The 23841-nt window shown below is 58.6% G+C and overlaps 2 protein-coding genes across 5 annotated transcripts in view; both read left to right on the top strand.

The window, feature by feature from the left end:
- HDAC10 (histone deacetylase 10) overlaps window positions 1–2544 on the top strand; it is a 5580-nt gene extending 3036 nt beyond the window's left edge. For both annotated transcript variants that reach the window (XM_019668561.1, XM_019668562.1), the window contains 8 exons: window positions 47–311; window positions 429–513; window positions 877–968; window positions 1110–1166; window positions 1405–1483; window positions 1671–1853; window positions 1940–2099; window positions 2258–2544. In XM_019668561.1, coding sequence (XP_019524106.1) covers window positions 47–311; window positions 429–513; window positions 877–968; window positions 1110–1166; window positions 1405–1483; window positions 1671–1853; window positions 1940–2099; window positions 2258–2268 — 932 coding nt within the window. In that variant the 3' untranslated portion in view covers window positions 2269–2544. The remainder of the gene's footprint in view (window positions 1–46; window positions 312–428; window positions 514–876; window positions 969–1109; window positions 1167–1404; window positions 1484–1670; window positions 1854–1939; window positions 2100–2257) is intronic.
- A 79-nt stretch (window positions 2545–2623) lies between these two features.
- Window positions 2624–23823, top strand: TUBGCP6 (tubulin gamma complex component 6). Of its 3 annotated transcripts, XM_019668556.1 has the most exons (26): window positions 2624–4000; window positions 4920–5083; window positions 8041–8251; window positions 13328–13501; window positions 14632–14753; window positions 15605–15668; window positions 15797–15906; window positions 16122–16213; window positions 16310–16449; window positions 17497–17646; window positions 18006–18087; window positions 18170–18258; window positions 18343–18458; window positions 19565–19703; window positions 19969–20040; window positions 20228–20908; window positions 20990–21578; window positions 21746–21804; window positions 21991–22135; window positions 22219–22387; window positions 22465–22606; window positions 22688–22882; window positions 22950–23082; window positions 23158–23371; window positions 23450–23631; window positions 23708–23823. In XM_019668556.1, the coding sequence occupies exons 1-26, from the start codon at window positions 3260–3262 to the stop codon at window positions 23797–23799; spliced, it is 5067 nt and encodes a 1688-aa protein (XP_019524101.1). In that variant the 5' UTR covers window positions 2624–3259; the 3' UTR covers window positions 23800–23823. The 3 variants fall into 3 exon arrangements, with proteins under 3 accessions (XP_019524101.1, XP_019524100.1, XP_019524103.1); XM_019668555.1 differs by having other exon boundaries at window positions 20228–21578; XM_019668558.1 differs by lacking the exons at window positions 23158–23371; window positions 23450–23631; window positions 23708–23823 and having other exon boundaries at window positions 20228–21578; window positions 22688–22875; window positions 22950–23076.
- Window positions 23824–23841: the final 18 nt, after the last annotated feature.

Genomic DNA, 23841 nt, shown 5'->3' with positions numbered 1-23841 from the left:
CACTTTGGGCTGCTGCACAGTGGCTGTGACTTTGAACCACTCCTAGGCCCGGCCCCCATCCCGAGTCCCAGCACCCACTCCCCAGAGGGGAAACCCTTGAGTCTGCTGACTGGGGGTTCTGAACTCAAGACTGCAGCAACCCAGGCCGCGGCGGCACTGAGCTCCCTCCTGGACCAGCTGCACCTCCGGCCCACGCCCCCTGTCCGCACAGCTGTTGCCCTGACTTCGCTGGGTGCTGGCCTGGTCCTGCCCCCTGAGGTCCTCCGTGAGGAGGGGTCAGCCCCGCAGGAGGAGACGCAGGCCTGGGCCAAGTGGGCAGAATGGGCTGGGGAGAGGGGTGGGGCTGTGTTCACCATGTGCCCTTGTGTGACTCACCTGTGGTCTGTGTCACCCTGTGGCCATGTGTCCCACTGGTTTGCCCACCACAGGCTACACGAGGCCCTGGCCAAGGACGAGGCCCTCACTGCACTTGGGAAGGTCCTGTACCTCTTGGATGGGATCCTGGATGGGCAGGTAGGGGCACCTGGGAAGGGCTGGGGTGGCTGTGGAGCTGGGGGCACAGCCCAGGACCTGCCCATGACTGGTGGCCTGTCCAGGGGAGGGCTGGGCGGTACATAACCACGTGGACATGAATGTCACCTTGTGCCCAGGACCTTTCCCAGAACAGCCCCAGGGACAAGGTCACAAGTACCCAATCAGGCCCCTCAACTAAATGCTCTTTGACAGAGAGGGGAAAACAGTGGTGAGCATCTTATTTTCAGAAGTGGAGCAATTTGAGTGTACAAACGACAGCCATTGAGACAGGGACCAAAAGAAGGGACTGATGGTTGTACCTGGTTTGGGGGTTGCCCTCCACTGCTCTTATTCACCCCTCAGATGAGCAGTGGCATCGCAGCTACCCCGGCCCCTGCTACAGCTGCCACCCTGGATGTGGCCGTTCGGCGTGGACTGTCTCAGGGAGCCCAGAGGTAAGCCTAGACTGGCTGGCCTGAGCCTCCGAGGGCATGGCCCATGGGCACCCCTGTCCTGGCTGGCCACCTGGGGAGGGCTCTGGGAATGGACTCCAGGGGCATGAGTGCAGCCTGTCCTGGGGCCGACTCTTCCTTTAGGCTGCTGTGTGTGGCCGTGGGACAACTGGACCGGCCCTCAGACCTTGCTGATGATGGGTATGACTCGGGTCACATGTATGTCCAGTCCTGCACGTGGCTGGGCACATCGCTCTGGGTTCCCAGAGGTGATGGGTGGGCAGGTCGAGGGGCCCTGGAGGAGCAATGCCAGGAGGGTCTCCAGCACAGAGAGTCAGCACTCCCAGCACCCCTACCCGAGCTCTCGTGCAGCTCCCCTCTGTTGTGGGCTCGGGAGGGTGAGTGGACATGTGTCCATGTGCTCACTCTCCCCTGGAAGGAGGAATCTGTGGCTGAACATCGGGGGCAAGGAGGCGGCTGCTCTGTCCACGTTCTACGTGTCAGTGCCACTGCCAGAGGTGAGTGATAGTGTCACAGGGCTGGGCAGTGGCTGCTCACTGGCATCATCACGAGGGCCAGGCCCCCGGCCTTCACCCGCCCTCTTGGCCTCCTGATGGGACTGGTGGTGTGGCTGCCCACCCAAGACTGGCAGGCGGGGTATCCCCTGGGCGAGGGGCTGGGGCTATGCTGCTGTCCCTCCCACAGACAACTGGTGGATTCCTGAACTGTGTCCTGGCGCTGGTGCTGCCCCTGGCCTATGGCTTCCAGCCTGACCTGGTGCTGCTGGCACTGGGGCCAGCTCACGGCCTGCAGGACCCCCAAGCTGCACTCCTGGCCGCACTGCTGCGGGTGCCAGCAGGGGGCCGAGTCTTGGCCCTTGTGGACGTGGTGAGTTAGGCAGGGTGGACATGCTGTGGGGTGGGAGGTCGGGAGAGACCAGTGACTTGCTGCTTTCATCTCTGCCCCTGGCCCAGGAGTCCACACCACAGCTCGCAGGAGTCCTGGCCCGGGTGCTGTGTGGGGAGGCACCCCCCAGCCTGGGCCCCTTCTCTATGGCCTCCCCAGAGGACACACAGGCCCTGATGTACCTGAGAGGGCTGCTGGAGCCACAGTGGAAGATGCTGCAGGTGGCCGGTGAGACTGGGGGACAAGACTCAGAATGAATGCTTGGGGCCATGGGTGACGGTCCTGCCCTGGAGCTCCAGGGGGAGAGGGGCTCACGTCTTGGGGAGTGGGGTGCTGCCCTGAACCAGCTCATAGCAGTGCCAAGCTGATTGTGTGCCTCGTCCCAGCTTCCGCTTGACTGCTGTAACCTGGTTGCTGGAAATCAGCTAAGGCGGGAGGATTTATCCCTGGAAATGACACTACGAACCAGTCTCCCAAGAGTCTGTTGTTAAACATTCACCAGCACACCACTGCCTGAGGCCTCTGTCCTGATGCCCAGGCCACGGGGTGCCCAGGGCACTGGCGCAGAGGCAGCGTCCACTGCAGGGACCTGGCGCTCCCCTGCGCACCGGGCTCTTCACGGAAGGCCCCGCCCAGTCTCCCTCCACTCCAATCAGTAAACGGCTAAGCGAAAGTCTGACTCCGCCTCCGTCATTGAGCCCGGGCGTCGGACCTGTTTCCCCACCCGACGGAACGCGGCTCCAAGCCGGAAGCCGGAAGTGCTCTACGGACGGCGGCCACTAGGCCCCGCCCCTGCTCGACCCACCCCACTCTTGCCCCCTCCAAGCGGGCCGACAGCCTCCCCGGTGACGCAATTCCGGCGCGCCGGCTGCAGAGGTTTTTGCGGGTCGCGTGGCAGTGACGCAACGGCGGCGGGAGCCGCTGCGGCGCACTCTTCTCTGGACGAGGCCGGGTGAGCCGGCGGCTGAGCCGGCCTGACCCCCCCACGCCCCCTGCCGGGCACCCCCGCTCCCTTCTCAGGCGGCCCGGAGAAGGCGTCCAAAGCCGGGTCCGTCCGCGGCGTATTGCCCGCGCGCGTCTCCTTCGGTTTGTCACGGTTCTGTGACCCCCTAAAGGTTGAGGGCTACGGAACTGGAGAGGAGCCGAGCTGGCGCTCTGCAGGCTGCTGCGGGCCGCGGGGTGGAGGTGGGCGTGGGCTGGGCCTTGGAGGGCAGAGCCACCGCGAGACTGCCGTTAAAATACAAGTTCTGAGCCTCCAGGCGTAGGTTAAGGAGGCCCCTGCCCGTCAGCCCTATGGGATCCGCGCCCTGGCCTTCAGAGGCCGGCGTGCAGCCCCGGTGAGACGCTTCCCCGCGCGCTGAGGGCCCGGAGCCGAGAAGGGGTGGGCCATGGCCAGCATCACCCAGCTGTTCGACGACCTGTGCGAGGCCCTCCTGCCCGCTGCGAAGGCTCACCTGGGCCAGCGCAGCGTGAGCCGAAAGAAGGCAAAGCAGACCCTCAAGAGGGTGGCCTACAACGCTCTTTTCACGAAACTTTTTCGAGAGGAGACCCAGAAGCTGCAGCCTGACCTCGCGAACGTCCCCGTGAAAAACAAGATGCTCATGCTGTCCTTCGACTTGAGAGTCTGTGGCCTGGGCCCTGAGGCCGACCGGCTGGAGGAGCTTGTGGAGAAACTCGAGGCAGCCCCCTGCTGTCCGCTGCTGGAGGTGCAGTCGGTTTTGGACCTCCTGGTCCAGCTGGCAGGGAGCGGGCCCCCTCAAGTGCTGCCACCCAAACGGGACTACTTCTTCAACAACAAGCACGTTGGGAGAAACGTGCCCTACAGCGGCTACGACTGCTATGACCTGAGTGTGTTTGAGATGGACGTTCAGTCTCTGATTTCCAGAGAGGAGTATTTATGTCAGGACACGATCCAGAAAGCACTTCAGGTGATGGAGGCGGCACCAGGCACCGGCTTGCCCTCTGTCGGGCTCTTCTCATATGGCGACCCTTGTGGTGATAGGTTTGAGAGAGACACCCGGGCCTCGCTCTTCGGAGCCCTGGTGCACAGCCGCACGTACGACATGGATGTCAGGCTGGACTTGCCCCCGGTGCCGGACAGCGTGGACCTGTCTGGACTGGCCATTAAGGTAGAGTTCTGCTGCCCTGCCTCCAGCTGCGGAGGCATTTGGAAATGCCTCCTTTGACCTTCCTTCTGTCGCGGTAAAGGTAGGGTAGCGCTAGAGTCCAGGTCACTGGTGGCTGAGCTGTGCTGAGGCGGGGCTGCTGGAGTGGGCTTGCTGGCACCCACCTCCCTGGGCGAGGACGCTGCTGCCCACCGGTCGGCCAAACCAACATGCTGCTTTTCGCCTTGCATCTGACATGGCGTGTGTTAAGTCACTTACTCTGCCCTCTAGAATCGCCATCTAAACTTAATTAAAATGAGATAAGTTTAGTTCCTCGTCGCATAGGCCACGTTTCAAGTGTTCATTAGTCATGTGTGGCAAAAAATATTTGTTCAGACTGTGCAGTTTTATATACTTTTCCACATGTAACGGGTTTTCCTGCATCGTCAGGTAAAATCATCACTGGACTTGGACTTGGTGGTTTTATACGTACTGCTGAATGGGTGTGCTGTCATTGGTCACTTCCTTACTAAGGGGTATTGAGGTTATCCCCAGACATAGGTGATGCTATAGTGAACATCTTGGTCTACGTACATTTTTCTGCCTCTAGTATGATTTTTATGCAGCATTCCCCAAAATGGAATTTCCAGATTGGAGGCATTTCATGAAGAATTGCATTGTAAGTTCTATGGAGGCTTATGTGTAGTGTGAAATTGGAATTGATACCTTAATAAATTAATTTGTCTAATTTCTTTAAGTGGTTTAATGGAGGCAAAAACTGTGTAGTACACACATGCTTCAGAAAAATGGAAGAAACGTTCTGCTAGGTCTTTCTCATATGAGTAAGTGGAAATGTGTGGGAAAGTCCTGGAATGCTGATCACACTGGGTGAAGGTTAGACCAAAGATGTACGTGGTGTTTCCTTCTTTCCTCTGGTCTCCAGGTTCCTCAGAGTGTGGATCAGTCAGAAGATGAAGGGTTCCAGTCAGCATCCAACTTGACTCCTGATTCCCAGTCTGAACCGGGCATGACCCCCGACATCGACCTGTGGGACGCCGTGCTCACCTATGAGGCCAGCAAGCGGAGGTGTTGGGAGCAAGTTGGCTGGTACGTGAGCGCTTGCCCTTAAATCACTTCCCTCCTCCCGGGTCGTGAACGTGCCTTTCCTCAGAACCCAGGTGGTTGTAGAAGCAGCCGTGACATGATGAGGAGCCTGGAAGCTTCTGTCACACTAGTGTACAGAGCTGTCTTTGTTCTGGGAGTGGAGAGGAAGGCTTGGGAGAAAGGACTTCCACGCTTCACGGAGGCTCCCAACGTGCCAGCAACTTCCACAAATCACACTTTCCAGTTAGAGCAGCCACTTGGCAACTGAGTTAACTTCCTTACCATGAGGGTAGCCTAACAGGCTGTGTGGTCAGGCCCAGGCATTGGGTGTTGCCAAAGGAATTTTCTTCACGCCCACTGTCCTCACATCTAGAAGGACTGGGTGGTAAGTTCTGGGCAGCAGGGTTTCCTGATTGTTGCTAGCAGCTCGCTCCAGGGGCTCATCTGGATCCAGAGGCCTTACACTCAGAACCTCTCAGAGTCTATAATGTGCTTGTGTCTCTCGAAACCTCCAGAATGGGGATAGAGAACACAGATTTCCCACGTTTGGTCACGGCACCCATTGTCACATCTCCTCTGCTGGCAGTTCCGTGGAATACCAGCATAGGGAGCACTGGATGAAAGAACTGGGGTCAACAGGGTGCTGAGTGCCTTCGGATGCAGCCCGTGGGCTCCTGCAGGGTCTCCCGCACATGAGCCCCTGCTCAGGGGCAGACAGTACTTAGGTGTGTGTGGGTCCCGCGCCTGCTGGGGAGCCCTCCTAGCGTGGTCATCTCCCCTACGTGCACTCCTCCAGGCAGGGCGAGCTCCCCGCCTCCCTAAGCACTGTCGGTGTTGGCGGCTGTCCTGTCTTTGAGTTCCTTCTCTGCCCTGTGACCCTGTGAGGTCTTAGTCTGTCTTGTGTGTACAAAGCAAATCTAATCATCTGGCTTTCTGTTGAGCCCTCACATGTCTAAAAACTGGCCCAACAAGTTACCACTTTCTCGTATAAATATTTGCTAGTGCACTTCATTTATTAGTTTCTACTTTGACTCCGAGAATGAAGGTACCTGTTAAGAGGGCTCCTGGTGTCTGATTGGGCTCAAATTTATAAAGATCCCACCAGTTATGGCTAAACAGGAGCCTCTCATGCAAACCACACTTCAGGAGAATCCTGTGCTGAGCTGCCTTGCCCGCACTGTGTTCCTGCTGACTGAGCCAGCCCTTAGCAAAGAGTTCCTGGAATGGCATTACAGCTAATAGGACTGAGACCTTCCCCGGCCAATCGTAGCTGCTCAGCTATATCCTGCATTAGCATCTTCACCGACCAATCAGAGCGGCTCTATTCTGATCAGTCAGGACAGTGCTTTTTAGACCAATCAAACTGAGGATTTGGAGTCCTCATTTGCATGAGAACAGAGCAATCCGGGACCAGGGGCGGGGACTTCTGTCTATATAAGTCAATTCCCCTTCTGGCTTCGGAAGCGCACTTTCCCACCAAAGACAGGAGAGAGTGTTACAAACACAGCCAGAGTGGGGCTGTCTGGCGGGCTGGAGTGAAGAAGCAACGCTGGACTGGGCTGTTGGATCATAATGGCTCACAGTCCAGATGTTTCACCATTGAGCTGAGTCTTCCCTCCCCTACCCCAAGCTGGGGACCTCTGTTGGCGTTGAGCTAGCAGCGATGACCTTTAGCTGACACTACTTTTCTAGGCTGTTTCTCAGGCCACTGTTCAGAAGACATGACTGCTTTCCAGCTTTCTCTTCACCTCAGGCACTTCATGTGCTTGGGTGTTTCCTGTGAGGATTGTACCTGGCAGCACAAGCATGGGTGGCTTCTGCAGGACGACCCCCAGGGCTCCTCCTCTGCCTGTTCCGGTCTCAGCCTGATCCCACTGCCCCTGCCCCCTGAGGCTCATGTTCACTTGGTGAATTTTTTGACCTTGTGTCAGTTTAAATCCCAGCCTCCTGCTGGTTTTCTGCGGTGAGCGCTGGCCAGTGGGCAGCTGAGGAAGCGGCTTTCCCGCCGGAAGCAGAGAGACCTGTCCTCCCACAGCCCTCTGGAGGACCCCTCCCCTGTGCTTCCCCCGAGAGCCAGTGCCGGTGTGCAGGGAGCCACCGGCTGGTGCTCCGGGCCTGTCCCGCACTCGGGGAACGCGGTTTCGTTATCTGAAGGGCTGAGTTCTCTGCGGAGACAAGTGTGAATTTGGTATTTCCTTTATGGGCTGTTCTCCCTCGGCTCTGAATCACAGGGTAAAATATAGTAACATAAAATTTACCATTTTCACCATTTGTAGGTGCACAGTTTCAGTGGCACTAAGTGCATTCACACTGCTGTGCAGCTGTCACCACTACCATCTCCAGAACTTTGTCATCCTCCCCAGTGAGACTCCGTCCCCATCAAACACTCACTCCCACCCCTCCCCAGCCCCTGGCACCACCTACTTTTTGCCTCAGTGGATCTGGTTAGGGTGGGGACCTCACATAGGTGTGGTCACAAAGTACTTGTCCCCTTGGACTGGCTAATGTCACTGAATGTGACATCCTTCAGGTCCATGCACATGTCAGAGTGTCCTTCCTTTTAAAGCTGAATGACATTGCGTGTGGGGATGGAGCACGGTTTTCTAACCCACACTTGGGGTGCTCCCACCCTTGGGAAGCTATGAATATGCTGTGCTCGTGGGTGTGCAGACCTTGTGCTTGCTTTTAACATGAAGGCACGTTGTGGGGAGTGGTCCCCTTGAGGCCTGCAGTGTGCGCTCTGGGTGCTGGGCAGTGGGGACATCTGCTGCAGCTTCCGCTGGGACTTGTCCCGGAGGCTGGCTGCGGTCAGCCTGAGCCTGCCAGATGCCCGCCATGGGGCTGCTGCTCGCTTGTGACTCATGCCTGATGGCGTTTCAGAGGCGTGTTATTGTTTTGAGTCGCTCCCTCCTGCCTGTTGTTCCATAGCTCAGTTGCCTGTGACTTTGTCCCTTACACAGCGCCCCTGGCCACAGAGAGGAGCCCTACCTCACCGAGGCGGGAAGGGAGGCCTTTGACAGGTTCTGCAGGCTCCGTGTCGGGGAGCTGCAAGTGCTGGCCGGGGCCCTCCCGCAGGCTGCGCGGCCTGTCCTGGTGAAGGAGCATGAGCTGGTGAAGGACGCGCTGAACGTGCTGATTGGGGTCGTGTCCTCCACATTCCCCCTCTGCCAGGTAAGGACACTTGCGGCACTCCGGGCCCGTCACAGGGTAGGACGTGCGCGGTCCAGGGCATGAGGGGGTGGCCTCAGCCGCGAGCCCCAATGCAGGGCGGGGTGAGGCCTGCCGGTGACTACAGTGGCTGTGTTCTCATTTCGGCTCTAAAAACTATTAATTTATTAACGCCCTTTGACAAACTGAATGAACGTAAGACATTTGTCGCTGTCGGCTGAACAACAGAAACAGGCCCACCGTGTCCATGCCCTTCCCCTGCCACGTCCTGGGCAAGGACCAGGCAGACCACTGCAGGAGCACCGATGTGCAGGAACGGCCGCCGGTGAGGCGACTGCTGGCTTTTCTCACGGCTGTGGACATGTGCCCTGGCCAGCAGGGTGGGGCCTGCTCACTGTGGCCGGAGCTGCAGCTGATCCAGCCTTTGCCTCTCGCTGGGCGCTCATGCAAGGGGCTGGTCACAAAATGAAGCCTTTGGTACACATCCCGCTGCCTCCTTTCTCGTGTGCGTGCCCAGCCTGTCCCCCGTCTTACGTAATCCTGCACACCTGAGTGTGTGCTGGGAGCACAGCCTGGGGCTGGCCCGGACCCGGCTCGCTCCGCAGGTGCTGCTGGAGCCGAAGACCGCCCTCTGCAGGTTGTTCTAAAACGTGTCATGGCCTCGGGGTGTTCTGTTGTCATACAACTCAAAACGTACCACCTTGACCAGGTTGCAGTGTACAGGTCAGGGGTGTTAGTTACACTCCCACTGGTGTGCAACCATCAGTACTGTCTAGTTCCAAAACTCCCCATGTCCCCAAACTGTCCCCATTAGACACTCACTCCCCACACCCTCCCGCAGCCCCTGGCACCACCGTCTACTCTCTGTGAATCTGATGGCCCGAGGTCCTCATAGAATTGGTACCAACAGTACTTGTCCTTCTGTGACTGGCTTACCTCGCTGAGCATGGCGTCCTCCCGGTCCATCCATGTTGTATTAATAGCAGGTGTAGAACTTCCTGCTTTTGAGGCTGAATGACTGAATGATGACACTTCCTGTATGCAGAGACCACATTGTGTGTGTGTCCATCTGTACGTCCATCGGTGGGCACGGGGTTGTGTCCACCTGTTGGCTGCTGTGAACCGTGCTCTGGGAATATGGGTGGACAAGCAGCCGTTTGAGTCCTGCTTTAAGTTCCTCGGAGTGAATAACAGGAGTGGATTGCTGGGTCCTGCGGCAGCTCTGTGCTTACCTGTTTGAGGAACCAAGAAACTTGGTTTTCCACAGCAACTGCACCATTCTACATTCTCTCCAGCAACATACCAGGGTTCCACGCCCTCACTAACACTTGTTTTCAGGATTTTTGGTTAATTAAACAGCCATCCCAGTAGGTGACAAGTGCTGTCTCATTGTAGCTTCGGTGTGCATTTCCCTAATGACTGATGGTACTGACCGTTTTATCATGGGCTCATTGGCCATCTGAGTATCTCCTTTGAGAAATGTCTGTCTGAGGCCTTTGCATATTTTTCAGTTGGGTTGTTGAGTTGTGGGAGTTCTTTAGACATTTTGCTTATTAACCCCTTGTCTGATTTATGATTTGCAAATATTTTCTCCCATTTTCTAGGTGTCTTCACTCTCTTGATAGTTTCCTTTGAAGCACAAAGTCTTATTTTTTGTTGCCTTTATCTTTGGTGTCCTTTTTAAGAAATTGCCAACTCCAAGGTCATGATATGTCTGTTTTCTTCTAAGACTTTCACAATTTTAGCTCTTACATTTAAATGTTCGGTCTATTTTGAGTTAATTTTTGTATGTGGTTTAAGGAAAGGGTTTAACTTCATTCTTTTGCATTAGATATACAGTTTTCCCAGCACCATTTGTTGAAAAGACGTCTTTTCCCATGAAATGGTCTTGGCACCCTTGTAGGAAAAATGATTGTTCACGTATGTGAGCGTTTATTCCTTAGTTCTCTGTTTTGTTCCATTGATCTGTATGTCTGTTCTCATGTCAGTACCACACAGTTTTGATCACCGTAGCTTTATAGTAAGTTCTGAAATCGGGAAGTGGGAGTTCCCCAGCTTTTTTCTTTTTTAAGATTGTTTTGGTTATTAAGGCCCCTTGCATTTCCACATGAGTTTTAGAATAGGTTTATTTCTGCAGAAAACACCATTGGGATATGGGTGGGGATTGCATTGAATCTAGACCACTTTGTATTAGGTGGTATTGTCGTCTTAACAATAGTAAATATTTCAGTCTGTGAACATGGGATGTCTTTCCATTTATTTAGGTTTTTAATTTGTTTCAGCAATGTTTTACAGCATTCACTGTAGCAAGCCTTTGGCCTCCTTAGTTAAATTTATCTCTAAGTATTTTATTCTTACATTGCTATTGAAATGGAATTGTTTTCTTAATTTCCTTTTCAGATTTTTTTATTGCTAGTATATAAAAATAGAACTGATTTTTGTGTGTTGATTGTGGCTTCTTTGGGGCTTTCTGTATATAAGATCATGCCATCTGCAGATAGATAATTCTACTTCTTCCTTTCCAACTTGGATGCTTTTATTTCTTTTTCTTGCCTCATTTCTTGCTTCATGGAAGCTGAGACTTCCAGTACTATCTGAACAGAAGTGGTGAGAGAGGCATCCTTGTCTCGTTCCTGATCCTAGGGGAAGGGCTTTCAGTCTTTCAGCGTTGACTGTGACCTTAGCTGTGGGTGTTTCATACCCGGCCTTTATCATGTTGAGGAGGTTCCCTTCTAGTCCTAGTTTATTGAGCGTTTTATTGTGCAAGGGTGTTGGATTTTGTCAAATGCATGTTTGGGGCATTGCTTCAGGTAACCATATGTTTTTCTTCATTCTATTAATGTGGTTTATTACATTGATTGGTTTTTGTATGTTCAGCCACCCCTGGATTCCTGAGATTAAACCCACTTGGTCGTGGCGCGTAATCATATTAACATGCTACTGGATTCGGCTTGTTAGTATTTTATCGAGGACTTTTGCATCTGTGTTCATAAGGGGTACTGGCCTTCAGTTTTCTTCCCTGTGATGTATTTGTCTTCTTTGGAATCAGGACTATACTGGCCTCTTAGAATTAGGAAGTGTGCCCTCCTCTTCAATTTTTGGAAGAGTTTGAGAACAATCGGTGTTAGTTCTTCAATTGTTTGGCAGAATTCACCAGTGAAGCCATCTGGTTCTGGGGTTTTATTTGTTGAGAGAAGTCTTTGTTACTTTTGTTTTCTTTAAATTGTAGCAAAATACACATAACATTTATCATGTTAACCTATCGGGAGGTGGTGTGTGGGTCCCAGCCTGTCGATAGTGGTGCTATTGGCTGGGAATGCCTGAGGCGTCACTCAGCTGTATTTATGTGTGGCAAGCCCCCCCAGACTTACCCCGCACCGGCACTTGTGGTTCTTATGATTGGAGGACGCGCCTCAGTAGGAAACCAGCAGGGAACTTGGAAGAACAAAATTCATTTCTCACAGGTGTTGGAGGGGACATATCATGAATGGGAATACCCAGTGAGGTCCCGGGGAGAGGGAGGTGGGCAGAGATGTGGGGCTCTGCCTTTATTTGGGTCAAGGGTGGGGGTGCCTAGGGTTTTCTGGGTTCACTCTGTCGGTGAATTTAAAACATAAGCGTGGGAATTAGGGCACAGGACAGGAGAACTGGGGTTCCTCAAGGGTCAGTTATCTAGGTTACCCCGGGTTCCCACAAGGGGAGCTTCCTGGGTGGGGCGCCTGGCTCCTCATCTCGGTGTTTTACTAGCAGCTGCGTCGTGCAGCTGGGATGTGTTCATTCCGAATGGATGTCTAGCTTAGTGTCAGGCACTTGCCCTACAGGAGGGCTTTGGTTACCAAGTCAGTGTCCTTGTTACAGGTCTATTTAGGTTTTCTGTTTCTTCTTGAGTCAGCTTTGCAACTTTATGTGTTCCTAGGAATTTGTCCATTTCATCTAGGTTATCTAATTTGTTGGCAAACCCTTGTTCTTGGTATTTTCTTACAATCCTTTTTATTTCTGTAAAGCTGGTAGTGATGCCCACATCATATCTGATTTAGTACTTTGAGTCTTCTCTCATTTTTTTGTTGTTTTTGTTTTTATTGGGCTGTCAGAAAAGTCATGATGTATTTTTTCTACGTTTTTCATTGGAAAAATGCGTCATGACTTTTCCAACAACCCACTAATTATCTTTTTTTCTTAGTCAGTCCTGTTAAAGATTTGTCAAAGAACCGTCTTTTGGTTTTATATTCTCTTTATTGTTTCTAGTCTCTGTTTTATGTATGCCTGCTTTCATTTTTATTTTATTTTTTATTTTTTTTAGCTGAGCCATCCTGCTACCTGTTAGCAGCTCAGCGGCTGCTCAGCTCGGGCTGGACTCAAACCGCTGTTGCTCAGAGCTCAAACTCTTGAGCGAGCTCTTAACCAGCTGAGCCACTCGGCCGGCCCCCCTGCTTTCATTTTTGTTATTTCCTTTCTTCTGCTTTGGGTTTAGTTCACTTCTTTTTCTAGCTCCTTAAGGTGTGCAGTGCAGATACTGATTTGAGACCTTTCTTCATCTTACTTAGGCACTTACGGCTATAAATTTTCCTGTGAACACTGCTGCCACTGTGTCCCCGAGTTTGGGTTGTCGCCAGCCGTCTCAGGTGTCCTTGTTCTCTGTGGTTATAAACAGTGTCGTGGGGAACGTGCCGTGGCAGATGCCCGTGTGCATCCTCCACGGTTTCCTTGCAGCTCATCCCTAGGAGTCTGTTGTCAGGTCCGATGGCACTTGTTTGAAGCTTCTGCCCCCAAGCAGGTGTTCCCTGTGCAGCTCATGGAGTGCAGAATGCACTGTCCTCCTGCACCCTTTTCCATCGATGGCTTGACATTTTAAACGTGTTCTTCAGTGTGGTCAGTGAAAAACCACACCTTGTTCCTGTGTGTTTGTAGTACTAGGGGTGGGTGGGACCGCTGGGTGTGCTCTGTGGCCGTCTGCTTTTTGCTTTTGGAACTTCTGTCTGTGTGTCTTGGGTTGGGCGCTCGGGGCAGTGCTGTAGGGGGTGGTGCGTGGGGGGTGGTTCAGGATACTGGCCTCAGTGACCTCTCCTCCACCCTGTCCAGGCGACTCAGGCCTTCGTGGTGAAGCGGGGCATCCATGTGTCGGGAACGTCCCCCGAGAGCATCAGCAGCCTCCTCTCGGAGGTGGCCGAATGCGGGACCTACTACACACGCCTGAGCCACTTCTCCCTGCAGCCTGTGCTGGACTCCTCGTGCAGCAAGGGCCTCGTGTTCCAGGTGGGGCCCGCAGCCTCTCGCGAGACTGTCACAGACCTTGCTGAGAACTGCACACACGTCTGGGAGGGCCTCAGAGGTCCCACCCAGATCCTCGCACGGAAAACCTGTTGCCGTGTAACGTCTCACACCGATGGCTTCTCTTCAGGGACGGGGTGTTTTACCTTATCCTCACTTCACCGGGAACCTGGGCAGACACGCTGGGGCCAGGGGATAGTGGGAGGCAGGTGTAGCCCACAGGTGGTGTGGGGTGGGCACACGCTGCTGTCCCCCACCGGGTCCCCAGCAGCTACTGACATAGCGGGTCTCCCTTATTTGGTGAGTTGAGGTTCCGGGAGCTGGGCTGGACCAGGTCTCCCTTGAAAGCCCTCCAGGTGGCCCCATGCTCAGCATCGTCCCTGTGGGCGTAGCCTCGTGGGAGGGACAGGCATCCACGCTGAGCAGGACATTTGGCAGCACTGAAGGACGGGCGTTGGGAGGGGTGGGGGAGAAGGCAGGGTGCCAAGCGCAGCGGGGGCCGGGCTGCGCAGTCCCTTCACTGTTCGGCACTGTAGCCCAGTAGTCGGGGTGACATGATGACGGGCAGTTTTAGACAGTGTAGACCGGGCCCACGGAGACCTGCTCAGAGCGGGCCAGGAAGGGCAGAAGGGAACTGAGGAAGGCAGGGCTAAGCCGTCAGTCGCCTGGGACTTGAGGGCAGGACAGCTGTTTCCTTGCTGGTGTGTGGACAGACGTTGGTTCTGGAGCGTTTCCTGCAGATGTCCTATAAAGACGTGAACTGAGCTGGGGCCGCCCAGGACGCGTGTGTCACTGAGACCCTGGTGGTCTGAGCAGCCGGAGACCCCCTCAGAGCTAGCATCTGTGTGCAGCGCCCGGCCACCCTTTTCAGAATCCCACCTGGGGCCCACTGGTTCCAGATTCCTGGAGCGTCTGGCCCTGACCGCAGGACAAGATCTGCTGTGGGCCCGGGGTCCTTGCGTCCAGTTGGCTGGGGTGTCTGCCCATTCCCTGGAAAATGGAGCCCGAGGGTTGGGGTGGAAGCCAAGCCCTTTTCCCTAGCACCCTTCAAGTCCTGAGCTCCACGGCGTGTCCGTGGGCCCAGCCGCCCTCCTCTCAGCCCCCTTGCCCAACAGGCCTTCACCAGCGGCCTGAGGAGGTACTTGCAGTATTACCGGGCTTGCGTCCTCGCCACGCCACCCACTCTGAGCCTCCTCGCCATCGGCTTTCTCTTCAAGAAGCTGGGCCGGCAGCTCAGGTGAGCCAAGCGTGGCGGCCAAGCGTGGGGGGCTGTGTGGGGGGCCGGCGTGGGTGCCTGTGAGGACAGCCCTCCTGGTAGGTGTCGGGACAGCCCCTGTTCCACCTGAGCGCACCAGGTACTGGGTGCTGTGTGCGGGTCTGCTGGAGGCCTACCATGGCAGGCCCTGGCTGGGGTTGGGGGCTCCCCGCTAAAGGGCACACGGTACTCAGGAGCCAGTTGGTTAGCCCAGGCCGAGTGTCTGTCAGCAGGTGCCATCTGGAGAAGGGATAGTGAGGAGCTGGGGGCCCTGGGAGGTGAGTTCCGTGGGAGAGGAGGCCTTCCAGACAGAGGGGCCCCGAGGGCTGGAGGTGGGGCTCAGTGAGGGCGGCGGAGCCTGGGGGAGTCTGGAGAGTGCGGGGTGGGGTGGGGTGGGTGCTGGGCTGCTGTGCAGGACGCACATCAGGGTGGAGAGGGCAAGCCCCCAAGAGGGAGCTTGGCTGTCATCCTGACCAGAGGAGGTGGCCACTTGGGTGAGGCGGTGCGGGTACAGGAGGGGTCTCAAGGTAAAGCCACAGGTGTGGGGGAAGGGTCACATACTCGCAGCGCTCTGGAGTCTTGGCTGAGCCTGGGAAGGTGGGGATGCACGGAGCACCCAGGGAGGGGCCCAGCAGGAAGCTGAGCTCTGAGGTCCCGGATGTGCAGGTGGTTTGAGAGCCGGAGCACAAAGATAGGTAGGGAAGGGCCTGGGACACGTTCTCACCTGCTCTCATTCGGGCCTGGGGGCTCCGAGTACCTGCTCTCACCTAGCTTGGGGCTCTGAGCACCTGCTCACCTGCTCTCACCTGCTCTCACCTGGTCTCTGTGTCTAGGTACCTGGCCGAGCTCTGTGGTGTGGGCACCTGCGGAGGAGAGCCCAGGGCTGCGTTCCCCACCGTGAGTTCTGCATTCTTGCTGCGAGTTGGCCTGGCAGGCTCCAGGAAAGGGGGAGACGCTGGGCGTGGCCACGGGGTGGGGCTGTCGTGCGCAGTGCATGCTTGAGCCCCTCCCCTTTCTGTCTCCAGGGAGTGAAGCTGCTTTCCTACCTGTACCAGGAGGCCCTGGACAACTGCAGCAACGAGCACTACCCAGTGCTGCTGTCTCTGCTCAAGACCAGCTGCGAGCCCTACACGAGGTGGGGGGGGGCCTGCGCCACTGAGTCAGGGGCGGGGCCACATGCAGTCCAAGCAGCTGTTAGAGCGCATCTCTTGGTCAGACACCTGCAGCCAGCAGGGCCACAGATGGGGAGGGGAGGGCAGAACGGGGGCTTGGACTGCAGGCCCCTGGGCAGACCAGCTTACCCTGACGCCCACCATGCCCACCTCACTGCTGTCCCGCCCACCCTGGCAGGTTCATCCACGACTGGGTGTACAGTGGGGTCTTCAGAGACGTGTATGGCGAGTTCATGATCCAGGTGAACCATGAGTACCTGGGCTTCAGAGGTAGGTGGCAACTGGCTGCTGGGCTGGGCCTCTGCACCATCAGGTGGGTCAGGCCGGTTTCCGGACGCAGGCCAGCTGTGACCTGTCCCACATTAGATAAGGCGTACTGGACCCACGGCTACGTGCTCCTCTCCAAGGAGGTAGAGGACTGTGTGCCCGCATTCTTGAAGCACGTCGCTCAGGACATGTATGTTTGCGGCAAGACCGTCAACCTGCTGAAGCTCTGCTGCCCCCGGGTGAGCAGCCCCCAGCCCTGTCCCTTATCCCTTCTGGCCTCTGGGAGCCGAGGTCCAGATCTGTCATCCTTTGTGCCCCTTGGGCCTGGCCACCTGTCCTTAGCTCTGGGTCAGCCGTGTTGGAATGGGGATCGTGGTGTCCTGCGAGTTTCACGAGAGGCCCCTGTTTCTGGGCATCCTTTCAGAAGTGGCAGGAAAAGCGAAGGTGTTTCCGGGGCCGAGGGGCAGTGGACCCTCCCTCCGTCCCTCCCTCCTCTGCGCAGGAAACGCCCCAGGGGGACGGGGCCGGGCTGCGTCTGCAGGAAGGTGGACCCAGGCTGGTTTAGGGGGTGGTGTCCACAGCCCGTGGGCTGGCTGGGTTCTGGAGTGGAGGCTTAGGCTGAGCCCTGACTGGCGTCCACGTGGCCCAGGCAGCAGCGGTGGGGTGTGGATGGATGGGCAGCCTTTGCAGGGAGGTGCTGTCTGATGTCTGAGCAGAGAGGCTGGCGGGCGGCTGTGTGGACCTGGGGGTTCCAGGCAGCAGGAACAGTGGGTGGAGGCCTGAACAGGGGCCCAGCTGGCCAGCGAGTCAGGGCCGAGGAGAGGCCAGGCTCAGCCTGCGGCTAACAGGGTCCCTTCAGTGCTGGGCTGGGGACAGCCTGGAGTGGCCAGGACAGGCACAGTCCCGCGCAGGTGAGAGCTGCTGGAGACTGGACGGGGTGGGGGTGCTTCGGGGGCAGAGTTCCCAGGGCAGCGTGGAGCAGGCGTCCAGTCTGTCCTCTCTGGGCCGACCTGTCAGTGGCTGGCGCTCCTCGCAGCGAGAGGCGCAGCAGGTCCCCAGGTCTCCGCAGCCCTTTCTGAAGACCCTTCTGGAGTCAGGCCCGGCCTCTGCCACAGGGAGCCTTGGCCGGGGCGGAGACCCCACGCAGCCTGCCTGGTGTCCTTGGAGCCATGGAGGATGTCCTTGGTCGAGGAATGAACTGTCCACACGAGTCACCGGAAGCGTGGAAGCCGCGTGGGTGTGGGGCTGCGTGTCCCCGACTCACGCGTGCTCTCCCTCCTTGGCAGCATTACCTCTGCTGGTCCGATGTCCCTGTGCCGCGGATCTCAGTGGTCTTCTCGCTTGAGGAGTTGAAGGAGATAGAGAAGGACTGCGCCATCTACGTGGGGCGCATGGAGAGGGTGGCGCGCCACAGTTCCATCAGCAAAGAGGAGAAGGTGTGACGCCCAGGGCCCCAGCCTTCCCTCACACCCCCTCCCCTCCGAGAGGCGCTGGGGGTGTGGCGTGGGCGCTTGTGCTGCCTGGTGTGGTCCCTACTCTAGGCAGTGTCTGGTGGGAACGCCTAGGGCTGGGGCCCTGCCTTCTGTCCTGGCACTGGGTCTCCACACAGGGACGTCCCTCCCGGAGCCCCGGGCCCCTGCAGGGTGAACCCCACTTTGTCACTGCTGAAACTGGGGTGTCGCACCCTCATGACTTGGCCCTGTTCCAAGGAGCCCGCTGGGGTCTGAGCAGCTGCCCCCACCCACCCCAGGGGAGGGCACGGTTAGAAGTGTACCTCACGGATGGTCTTTTCCAGGAATTACGGATGGAAATCGCGAAACAAGAGTTAATCGTCCACGCCCGCGAAGCGGCGTCCCGGGTGCTGAGTGCACTGAGCGGTGCGTGTGGCTCGGGTCCTCCCTGTGACTCGCTCTGGGGCTGCCTGCGGGTCCCTCACAATGGCACCTTGTCCCTGCGCAGATCGGCAGATGTCTGAGCGGATGGCCTTGGATGCCCGGAAGCGAGAGCAGTTTCAGAAGCTGAAGGAGCAGTTTGTGAAGCACCAGGAGGTGGGTGGGCTGCTGGCCCTGGCGGGGCACGGCCACTCGGGGGTCAGCCTAACCAGCGAGGCTGCTGTGGGGTGTGTTGTGCAGCGACGCCGGGCGGCCAGGCGGGAGGAGCTGGATGACGACTTCAGCTACGCCCGTGAGCTTCGTGACAGGGAGCAGAGGCTGAGGGCCCTGGAGGAACAGTTGGAGCGGAAGGCGAGGTAGGGTGGCTGCGGGCAGAGCGGTCACTCAGGCTGACCCCAAGGGCGGCCAAACTTAGTGACCGTCATGGTACTTTTTACTTTGGAAATTTTCAAATCGTCGTCTCTGTCTGCGTGGGCTTGGTGGGTGTGGCCTGGAGTCCAGGCAGGTCCGTGCACGGCCTATCCCACTGCTGTGCCTGTCTGTCCTTTAAGTGAGACAGCTCCTGCTGACTTAATTTGAAACCCATTACTGGCCTGACAGAGACGGGCGTTTGTCTAGCACAGCACCTGAGAGTCGTCTCCCTACGGCAACGAGCTTGTGCCGCCCTCCCCTGCATTTTCCTTAAGCTGGGAGCAGAGCTGGCGACTCAGGGGAGCCTTTGTGGGAGGGGCTGCCCCTTCCTGCTCATGGCTTTGGGGTCTCAGTTGTCCTGACTTCAGGTACTGTTCATGGAGCTGCGACCTGGAGCCAGTGATGTGTGCACACGTCTATGTGTGTGTGTCCGTGTGAGCATCATGCTGTCTTCATGCACGTCTTTATGTGTATAGATGCACACGTCTGTGTGTCCGTGTGTGTGGTGTGTGCACATAGGTAGGTGTTATTTTCCGTTCACACATGGAGGCAACGGGCTGTGGGGGCAGTGTCCTGCCCTTTGGAGGCCAGTCCAGGTTTGAACCCAGCTCCGTGCTGGCGAGTGGAGTAAAGTCAGTGAGAGAAACATGCTGGACTGGCTCTGAATTAAGTAAAGGAAACATTTGTGTCAGTCGTCAGTTCTTTGGGCTTTCCCCAGAGTGGGGAGGGGTCTCCCGTCAGCTCTGGAAGTGAGGCATCGCCCCTGGAGGGCCTGGGCCTCAGGCTGTGTGGGGGCTCACGCTGGCAGTGATTCAGCAGACGTGTGCTAAGGTCCGGCTGGGCGCCTGCTCCCCAGGGGCTCCCAGTCAGGTGGGCAGTATGACCTGCCTGGCGAGGCCCCTGCAGTGGCTGTGGGGGTTCCAGAGGACCAGCTGGTGGCCTGCGCAGACTGCCCTCCGGGGCCTCTGCCATGGAGAGCCATCCCAGCCCGTGGGGAGCCAGCTGGGTAGTGTCGGGTGCCTGGTGATCGGTCCTCTCGGCGTGGCTTCAGGCAGGCGCTGGTTGACCGTTATAGCAAGTTGTCTGCAGAGGCAGCTCGTCGGGAGCAGAAGGCGCTATGGAAAATCCAGAGGCACAGACTGGCGGGCGCACGGCTTCGCTTTCTCTTAGAAGATCAGGAGCGCATTCAGGTACCGCTGTGGTTCCTGGCCTGCGGGGCTCCCAGAACCCCGGACACTGCACGCAGACCTGTGCGTCCTTCTCGGGGCCCATTGGTAACTCAGCAGCTGCTCGGAGGTGTCCTGGCTGGGAAGGGCCTGGCGCCTTCAGACCACAGTGCCGAGCGCTGGGAGGCCCAGGCTGCTGACAAAGCATAAGCCTCACCTCGCCGCTGTGGTTGGGCGGTGGGGCACGGAGGCTGTGGCTCTGGCTGCAACTCTGCTCATTGCATTTCAGGCCATGCTGAAGGCCGTGTCGGAGGGGACGTCCCTGGAGCCGCCGGCCATCCTCCCGAGTGCACGTTCCCAGGTGGGGCTGGGGCAGCACCCAGGGCGTGACTGGGAGGCTGAGGTGGGGGCCCAGGCCTGCACTGCCAGGGAGCACCGTGGGCGCCCGGCCTGGCCTGTGTCCGCTCAGTGGGTTCCGGTGCTGGTTGTAGAACTGAACTTGGGGACAGATCCAGGGAACTGAGGCACCACCGTGCACTGTGTTTCAGGACCCGTCTCCAGGCCCCGAGCTCCCAGATGGAGGCGGCAGGTGTGATTCTGGGTGTGCAGAGCAACAGGAGGCTTCCCGGGATGGCCCGAGCAGGCCAGGCATGTGGGCGCCACAGCCTCTGGAGCCTTCAGCGGGGGCCTGTGACCCAGGGCAGGCAGAGGGGTCGGGGCCGTTCTCTGCAGGCCTCAGCATCCAGGACTTCCTGCCCATGGGCCAGGGGGCTGAGCAGCCTGTGCTCACCGGTGTGGCCCCTGCCCTGGCGGAGGCGCTACAGACCATCGGCTCGGCCTTGCACCCCTCAGCTCCATCTGCATCGGGCACAGGGCCCTCTGGGCCACAGGAGTACGATTTCAGAACCATCTTGAGGCCAGCTGTGGTCACCTCAGCTTCCCCAGGGTCTCTCCAGACTGTAGGAGGCGGCGTGGGCTGTGAGGAGGTGCAGCTGTGTGAGAATGTTCATGTGCAGCTGGACACATGTGTCCCAGAGGGGCAGGTGTCTCTGCCTTACCCACACCCTCCCAGGAACAACCCCCCCGAGGAGGGGAGCAGCCCGGCCGTTGGGGAGCTCCTTGGGCATGTGTCAGAGGCTGGTGTTCTCACAGAGAGTTACGCTTCCGGAATGGCGCCCTCCCGGCCACGGTGGAACGTCCACGGGCACGTGTCTGACGCCAGCATCAGGGTAGGGGAGAACGTGTGGGACGTGGCGCCCTCCCGGCCACGGTGGAACGTCCACGGGCACGTGTCTGACGCCAGCATCAGGGTAGGGGAGAACGTGTGGGACGTGGCGCCCTCCCGGCCACGGTGGAACGTCCACGGGCACGTGTCTGACGCCAGCATCAGGGTAGGGGAGAACGTGTGGGACGTGGCGCCCTCCCGGCCACGGTGGAACGTCCACGGGCACGTGTCTGACGCCAGCATCAGGGTAGGGGAGAACGTGTGGGACGTGGCGCCCTCCCGGCCACGGTGGAACGTCCACGGGCACGTGTCTGACGCCAGCATCAGGGTAGGGGAGAACGTGTGGGACGTGGCGCCCTCCCGGCCACGGTGGAATGTCCACGGGCACGTGTCTGAGTCCCAGGTGATACTGGGGGCGCTCCCAGAGGAAGCCCAGCCTGATACGCCCAGGTCCCACCAGAGCCCCACTGACCACGTGTCCCAGTCTGGCATCAGCCTGGGAGCACAGAGCCCCGCTTGGGAACGTGCGCCACAGCTGCCCGCAGAGCTGGCCTCAGATAGCTCCTGCACTGAGATGGCTGGCTCTGACTCCGGGGAAGAGAGTGGCCTGCAGGCCTCGCCCGCTGCTGTGGCTGCACCTGGTGCTCTGGGAGACAGCATCCCCGGAGAGCCAGGTCAGTAGGACCCCAGAGCTGTCCTGTCACTGGTGGTGTCTGTGGGGCCCGGAGGGGGACGGGAGGGAAGAAGAGTGGGAAGTCAGTTGTCCTGGGGACTCGGAGGTGCTGCCCCAGAGCAGGCACTTGGCCCTGACACCCGTTCCCATCCTATTTGTGACACTCAGGCCCAGGGAGGAGCGGGGACACAGAGGACTGCTCTTCAAGTTGGCCTTCCAGCTCACAGGTCAGAACGGCTGAGGTCAGGGAGTTGGGGGGGTCAGGGCCAGGGGAGCATGCTCTGCTGGTCGCCCCTCCTGGCCTTGCTGGGCAGTGAGGGCCCGTGCCTGCAGGATCGGACAGCAAGTCGGCCCCGTGCCCTTCCTCTGGCCCAAGGGGAAGGGGCAGGGGTCTTGATGCTGGGTCATCTTAGGAAAGTGCAGCTGCCGAGAGCAGCCCGGGCCTCAGGGAGGAGGCGGCGGCGGCGGCCCCGTGCGGGGACGGGGAGCAGGCCTACCTGGCAGGCCTGGTGAGGAGGTATCGCCTGGAGCAGTACCCGGACAGCTACGAGGCCATGTGTGAGTGGGTGGCCACGGGTGGGCGGGCGAGACCGGGCTGGCGTGCCCCTGCCGTGTAACCACGGGCCGCATCGTCCCCGCAGCAGAGCCTCCAGTCGCCCGCCTCCTACACCACGGGCTGCCCGGGGCCGTTGCCCTCCCTGAGGACCCCCACCGCCAGCCAAACGCGGATGAGACCGCCGTGCAGCTCAGCGAGCTGCTGCCGCTGCCCGTGCTCATGAAGCACTCGGTCACTGCCCCGCTGGCTGCCCAGTGAGTGCCCTCCTGCCCACCCGGCCCGCCCGGCCGAGCTGCCTGGCTGGCCCCTGACTCCAGGCTCCTCCCACCAGCGTCTCGTTGGTGAACAAGGCTGCCGTGGACTATTTCTTCGTGGAGCTGCGCCTGGAGTCCCACTTCGAGGCCTTGCGCCACTTCCTGTTGATGGAGGACGGCGAGTTTGCCCAGTCCCTCAGTGACCTGCTCTTCGAGAAGGTGAGCCCTGTGCAAGGAGAGGGCGTGGCGGGGCAGGGTGGTGGCTGGACACCTTAGGACCCTGTGCCCTCTCTGCCTCAGCTCGGGGCCGGCCAGACACCCGGGGAGCTGCTGAACCCGATGGCGCTGAACGCGGTGCTGAGCAAGGCGCTGCAGTACAGCCTGCACGGGGACTCCCCGCACGCGGCCAACCTGTCCTTCGCCCTCAAGTTCCTGCCTGAGGCCTTTGCGCCCAACGCCCCTGACGTGCTGAGCTGCCTGGAGCTCAGGTACAAGGTCAGCAGGGCCCGAGGCCGGGCTGGCGGGCGCTGGTCAGTGCGCGCGCTGAGCCGGTCCCCCACAGGTGGACTGGCCCCTCAACATCGTCATCACGGAGAGCTGCCTGAGCAGGTATGGTGGCATCTTCTCGTTCCTGCTGCAGCTGAAGCTCATGATGTGGACACTCAAGGACGTCTGCTTCCACCTGAAGCGCACAGGTGAGGCCCAGCGGCCCGGTCCTGGTCCCGGCGGCGCAAGCCCGGCCCCCGCGGCTGACGCGCTGCTCCCCACAGCCCTGCTGAGCCCCGCAGCCGGCTCCGTGCAGCTCCGTCAGCTGCAGCTGTTCAAGCACGAGATGCAGCACTTCGTGAAAGTCATCCAGGGCTACATCGCCAATCAGATCCTGCATGTCACCTGGTGCGAGTTCCGGGCCAGGCTGGCGGCAGTGGGCGACCTGGAGGAGATCCGGCGGGCCCATGCCGAGTACCTGCACAAGGCCGTGTTCAGGTAAGGTGTGGGCCGGGAGAGCGGGGGAAGGCCGGAGGGGGCGCGGCCAGGCGCACCCACCAGCGCCCTCGCCCCCAGGGGCCTGCTGACGGAGAAGGCAGCGCCGGCCATGAACATCATCCACAGCGTCTTCAGCCTCGTGCTCAAGTTCCGCAGCCAGCTCATCTCCCAGCCCTGGGGCCCGACCGAGCACCCCAGCTTTGCCCTCATGCAGCAGTCCTACAGCACCTTCAAGTACTACTCCCATTTCCTCTTCAAAGGTGAGCTGTCCCCACGGGCTGGGCGGGCCACAGGGTGCCCCGAACCGCCGGCTCACCCGGCCCCCTGCCCTCCCAGTGGTGACCAAGCTGGTGAACCGCGGCTACCAGCCCCACCTGGAGGACTTCCTGCTGCGTATCAACTTCAACAGCTACTACCAGGATGCCTGAGCCGGGCGGGGCTGAGGCAGTGACCACACAGACTCGGGCCAG

This window comes from Hipposideros armiger, unplaced genomic scaffold (genome assembly GCF_001890085.2).
Source record: "Hipposideros armiger isolate ML-2016 unplaced genomic scaffold, ASM189008v1 scaffold_530, whole genome shotgun sequence".
Lineage (NCBI taxonomy): Eukaryota > Metazoa > Chordata > Mammalia > Chiroptera > Hipposideridae > Hipposideros > Hipposideros armiger.
This window is presented reverse-complemented; position numbering and strand designations above follow the sequence as displayed.

Coding starts and splice junctions, on each gene's coding strand:
- TUBGCP6 (XM_019668555.1), top strand. CDS start 3,260: ATGGCCAGCATCACCCAGCTGTTCGACGACCTGTGCGAGGCCCTCCTG. Junction 5,084..8,040: donor TGTTGGGAGCAAGTTGGCTG/GTACGTGAGCGC, acceptor TCCCTTACACAG/CGCCCCTGGCCACAGAGAGG. Junction 23,083..23,157: donor CTTCCACCTGAAGCGCACAG/GTGAGGCCCAGC, acceptor TGCTCCCCACAG/CCCTGCTGAGCCCCGCAGCC.